The sequence below is a fragment of the Nicotiana tabacum genome, chromosome 9, assembly GCF_000715075.1.
Source record: "Nicotiana tabacum cultivar K326 chromosome 9, ASM71507v2, whole genome shotgun sequence".
Classification (NCBI taxonomy): domain Eukaryota; kingdom Viridiplantae; phylum Streptophyta; class Magnoliopsida; order Solanales; family Solanaceae; genus Nicotiana; species Nicotiana tabacum.
The window spans coordinates 110,294,793-110,300,587 of NC_134088.1; the positions used below are offsets into that span (position 1 = coordinate 110,294,793).

Consider the following 5,795-nt stretch of genomic DNA (forward strand, 5'->3'; position numbering starts at 1 on the left):
TTACCCCTACCCCGAGGAGTAAAGAGTCTGTTTCCGAAAGACCTTCGACTCAAGAAAACAAAAAGTGACAATATCAATACCACCAACATATACTTAGTGGTAGCTCATAGATAGCCAATGAATTTGACTAGAAAATTACCACCTAAGGCCGTGGTTGGATATATAGGATTCTTTCACCCTAAAAATCAAATATTTTGAGTTCAAATATCGGAATCGTTTCCCCTTTTTATGGGCCTTTCGAGACCGCACAACAAAAACATTGGGCGAAAAACCAAAAAAAAGAATCGAGTAGAAAAATAGACCTATAGCTCATTCATAGAGATGTTTTATGTTTCTCCGGTACAAGTATCCTTTTTTCTATATCTTGTATTGGAAAAAAAAAAAAGTGGGGGGGGGGGGGTGCGGAAGATTAAAGATATGAAGAAGGAAAGGAACAACAACCGAGTTGAAACAAAAGATAAAACAAATAAATTTAGTTTTTATCATTGGCAAGTTACATTATATTATTTATCCTCTCTTCTGCAATAAACGTATTAAATAACACGTAGTTGACATTTAAGTATCTTGATTATGTAAATATTCTTTATATTTAGAATGAACTCATAAGAAAATGATCTTGTTTGATAGCAGTTTCTGCATATCTTCTTGATAATTCTACCTGTAGCACTAAGATTTAATAATAATTTAACTTTAATTATCAAGAATACATGGAATAAGTAGACTTCTATGAACATAGTTTGGTCGTAAATTCAAGAATTCGAGCATAACCCTAAGGCATGTACTAACACACTTTGCATAAAAGAAAATGACTATATTCCTATTCTCAAAACACGAATAATCTCATCAATGTCAATTGACAACCTTCATATAGACAGAAAGGTCTGAGAAGAGTTAAGGATGTCTGCAATTATGTTACTATAAAATGCTGATTTTCCTAATACCATCTTCTTCTTCTTCTTCTTCTTCTTCTTCTTTTTGGTAATTTAATACCATCTTCTTTGCTTCTGCTGATTTTCCTAATAAACTACCTTAATGGTATCTGACATTTGGGAGGATATTCTAGCTCCTCCTTTTCCCAATTTAGTTTAGAAGCAATGTTTTCTTGGCTGGGAGAGTACTCCTGCAACAGAATATATGTCCATAAAGAGTCGAAAACAACAAATACGCGTCAGTCCCAAACAAGTTAGTCAGTGAAACATAATATTTACCTCGAGTTTATTCATAAGTTCTTTGGCAGTAGGGGCAGATACAAAAATTTGGCGCGCGTTAGGACAGACAAAACCTTCCTCCACAGCTTTGCCAATGAATGTCAAAAGGGAATTGTAGTAACCATCAACATTCAATAGTCCTACTGGTTTATCATGGATTCCAAGTTGAGCCCAAGCTATAACTTCAAGAAGTTCTTCTAAAGTTCCATAGCCACCTTAATCATTGCAAATATTTTTTTTCATTAATTTGGGCTAAGTAAAAATATTAGCACACAATGGTACAACTTTTAACCTTCAAAGAAACACTAAGACAACCTACTTTTACTGTTTCAGTTTGAAGTTAACAACCACAAGTTCTCTTTGGAAAAAAAGCATTCAGTTGAAACTACAGTACTGCACTTGAAAGGACCAATTTAAGCCCTCAAAGTAAGTTGAAATTAACATCAATTCAGTTAAAGTTTTTGGATTAACTATTTATGGATTTAACTTATATACATTGACATTGTGATTGAAAGGGGAGCCTTGGCGTAACTGATAAAACTGTTGTCATGTGACCAGGAGCTCACGCGTTCAAGCCGTGGAAACAGCCTCTTGCAGAAATGCAGGGTAAGGCTGCGTGCAATAGACTCTTATGGTCCGGTCCTTCCCTGGACCCCGCACTTGACTGCTTTTTTTTTTTACATTGTCATATTTCTTTTGCAAGATCAGTCTATTTTAACATATTATAGTAAGTCCAAAGAAAGAAAGAAAAGATAATGTGGTGAAAAATGGGCAAGAATCTTGGAAAGGAGAATGAGAACAAACCAGGTAAAGCAATAAAAGCATCAGAATGTTTGGCCATCTCTGCTTTTCTCTGGTGCATATCTGCAACCGCTTTCACCTCTCCCACTGTTTCACCACTATCTGCAGACCGTACACCACTATTATTAGTCTTTGCATAACAGAAAGAATCAAGTCAATGCAAATATACCCACATACCAAGTCAATCCAAACCACTAAAAACTTAGCTACTCCACACATAAAGTGAATATCTCAATAAAGGATTGGTAGGGGTCTCTTCTTTAACACATAGGATGGGGCAAGTACATTAAAAAGACAGTCCGGTGCACTAAGCTTCCGACATGCGTAGTGTTCGGGGAAAGACAGAACTTTAAGGGTCTATCGTACACAATCTTATCCTGCATTTCTGCAAGAGGTGGTATCTCTACTCCTCGAATGCGTGACCTCTTTATCACATGACAGTAACTCTACCAGTTACGCTAAGGCTCCCCTCATAGGTTAAAGGACATAGTCATAGCAAATTTTGCACATAATGTAACAATAGTAGGACAAAATTGGAAGAATATAAAATGGAACAAAATGACAAAGAGAAAGAGAACATAAAGGAGATGATGAGGTTTCTAACTTCTAAAGCCTTGCTCTCATCTCGGGGAACTGATGTGAGGGCTAGGCAATAAGTGTCACTCCCTATATCATTACATTGTTTAATTTGAATATCCATTTGATTAGAAAACTTTAAAATGGACCATGACATGCTAAATCCACCAATATTGTGGGGGATTAGTGGACTCAACATTGCATGTGGTCAAGCTGTATAGTAGTAAAATTTGTTCGAGCTCTATGCACTAACAAATACATGTAAATTTATATGATACACATTAATTGGTAACGACCAATTATAATAGGTTAAACTATACTGATGTGTAAAAAAACAAATCTTTACACAGTTAATGCAAAAAAAAAGGCAGTCTGGTGCACTAAGCTCCAGCTATGCGCGTGGTGCGAAAAATGGCCGGACCATAAGGATTTATTGTACGCGCCTTACCTTTCATTTCTGCAAGAGGCTGTTTTCCCGACTTGAACTTGTGACCTCCTTGTCACATAACAATAACTTTACCAGTTACACAGTTAATATATATAACTTAAATTCTTTAAATGGTACTTATTGTTTGATTCTTGTGAAATTTGGTGCAATTGTAAATTTATGAACATATTATGGTATTTTAGGATGTAGAAATACATGTACAAGAACATCGTACTACTGATTTAGCTTTAGCTCATTTATCTTTTCTTTTTGATTTGATGTCTAAAGTAGCAAGAGGACCCTATCTTCGTACAATGAGGGGGACCAGAAGAAAGGAAAAGGAAAGGAAGAGGACAAAGAAAGGGATGGATTTTTTAAAGAGAAAAATGGCAAGCAAATTAAACCACAAACTACCAAACTAAGTACTAACAAAAATCCCATCTTGCACTTTAGGGATATGCCCATGCCGACAATTGCAAAAACCATGTCCAAAGATAATAAAGGTGAGGTAGAAATTCAACCTACCACACGATTGAAACACACTACAATTCAAAAGAATAAGAACCAAAAATGGAGTACTAAATATCTTTGTTTCTCCTTTCTCTCCTCTCTTATGCAAAGTAATTTCAGAAAGAACAAAATGGAAGGATTAAAATAGTGGTAATATGATAAAAGGCATACCTCTCTAGGCATGAGAGTCCTTGGAATTACCCTGGAGACAAGAACATGATTAAAAAAAAGATAGTCAGGGACCCAAAGGTGTGATTAAAACTAACTATAGTTAACAGAGGTGATCAGTCCAATCAATGTCAAAACTAAAAGCAAGCGGTTCACATTTGTGCTTTCATGTTCATTCAGGTTAAAAAGGAAATATATAAGTAAGAGAACTAATTTATATACACATTAATATCGCAAATATTTAAATATTTTAGACGAGCAGTGTATATTAACTGTCACAATAGATAATGACGAGTACTTTTTTTTAAAATTTACAAATCTCACTTTTTAGTATGTGATCTAATAGTGTAAAAATGTGTACGAGTTTAGCACTTGCAAAGGCATAACTCACCCAAGGACATGACGACCACCGTTGTAAACAGCTTGAGAGACCAAACCCATTAAACCAATGCTTCCTCCTCCATAAACTAGGTCTATGTTTCTTGATACCTTGTATATAAGCAAAACTAGTAATGTTAGAAAGCTGAAGTGGACATCACACGTAGTTCTTTATAATTTTAACCAGGAAAGCTGGGGTGGGGTGGGTAATATATTTAAAACTGGCCCTTCAATTCCTAAATATTACTTAATACCACTTAAGGGAGCCTTGACGTAACTGGTAAAATTGATGCCATGTGATCAGAAGGTCATGGGTTCGAGCCGTGTAAACAGCGTCTTGCAGAAATACATGGTAAGACTTCATACTATATACTCTTGTGGTCTAGCCCTTTTTCCGAATCCCGCGCATAGCGGGAGCTTTGTACACCTAGCTACCCTTTTTTTACTTAATGACCACTACTTGCATAGCATCAAAGAAAATTTTCAAGAATGCTCTTTTCAGGTACAGAACCTTCAGAATGAATTCATAAGAAAGTGATCAATCAAGACTCAAGGTTCTCAGTTTTTCATGCAAGAAAATAACCCCTTAAGCTAAATTACATGCATCATTATCTGTGTGAGGGGGGGTTGTGGCTATGTCCTCCTAGTTATAATATAGGAAATAAAAGTATATGTGGAACAATTAATCCATTCTTCTTCAGAGTTAATCCATAGTTTCCATACTTTCAGTACTCCCTCAGTCCCATTTTATATTTGACTCGACACGGAGTTTAAGAATAAAGGAAAGATTAGGACAGAGGGAGTAACAACAACTAGAATTAGATGCAGAGTTGGAAACAGAGGAAAAAACAGAGCATTTTGTCTCACCAATTCTTTCCCAAGCTCAACTGCAGCATCCTTATAGCTACTCTTCTTTCCAGGACTACTCCCACAAAACACACAAATTTTCTTGAACTTTGACTGCATAATTTCCTTCTCCATCTCCATTTTCTTCTCTATAACTTCCTTCCTTAATTTTCTATTTGTGATTGTGGTTGCTTAATGCTTAACTGCTTGGCTTGCTGGTGTGTATATATTGGTGTTAGTGATAGTGGCCTTTTTGTAGTAAACCTCCAACACTACACCCCACCACACTTTGGGGGGGGGGGGTGTAGGGTCCATTGGAGGGTAGTATGCAAATATCCATTCATTCAGACAATACCTTCCCATACCCTACTTCAACTTTGACAAGTAGTACTAGTACTTAGTATTCTTGAAATTTTCTTACTAAATTGTCACGTGTGCCTACAAAATTTGCATTCCATATTGAGTGTTGGCAAAATGAAGCTTGACGCGCTTAAATCCACATCCACTCACATTGCTCTCAAGTATCTATTCCTCCCTAACCTTACCCTTAAGTGCATTACTCAATTGCCCCTTACCTGCCAAAAATATGGATCTTTTAGGCGATCTTCTATTCCATCTCTTAAATCTACTTAGTTACCTTTTCGCTACCAACCAAGAGGTTGTGAGTTCGAGTCACCCCAAGAATAAGGTGGGGAGTTCTTGGAGGGAGAAAGCCGAGAGTCTATCGGAAACAGTCTCTCTACCCATTTGGTAGGGGTAAGGTCTGCGTACACATTATCATCCCCAAACACCACTAGTGGAATTATACTGGATTGTTGTTGTTGTACCTCTTTTGTGCAAAGAAACAAACACCTCAACTGCCTTGTAAGTGAACTTAACAT

General features: G+C 36.5%; 1 protein-coding gene across 1 annotated transcript; it reads right to left on the minus strand.

Moving 5' to 3' along the window:
- Positions 1-672: 672 nt before the first annotated feature.
- LOC107764537 (cytokinin riboside 5'-monophosphate phosphoribohydrolase LOG1-like) lies at positions 673-5,144 on the minus strand. Its single transcript, XM_075222026.1, has 7 exons — positions 4,936-5,144; positions 4,082-4,179; positions 3,694-3,724; positions 2,376-2,380; positions 2,013-2,107; positions 1,209-1,423; positions 673-1,120 (listed from the first exon to the last, which is right to left on the minus strand). Exons 1-7 carry the CDS (start codon positions 5,053-5,055, stop codon positions 1,025-1,027), a joined length of 660 nt encoding a protein of 219 aa, XP_075078127.1. The 5' UTR covers positions 5,056-5,144; the 3' UTR covers positions 673-1,024.
- Between the last annotated feature and the right edge of the window lie 651 nt (positions 5,145-5,795).

Coding starts and splice junctions, on each gene's coding strand:
- LOC107764537 (XM_075222026.1), bottom strand. CDS start 5,055: ATGGAGATGGAGAAGGAAATTATGCAGTCAAAGTTCAAGAAAATTTGT. Junction 4,180..4,935: donor TTGAGCTTGGGAAAGAATTG/GTGAGACAAAAT, acceptor CTTATATACAAG/GTATCAAGAAACATAGACCT. Junction 3,725..4,081: donor GGTGGTCGTCATGTCCTTGG/GTGAGTTATGCC, acceptor TCTTGTCTCCAG/GGTAATTCCAAGGACTCTCA.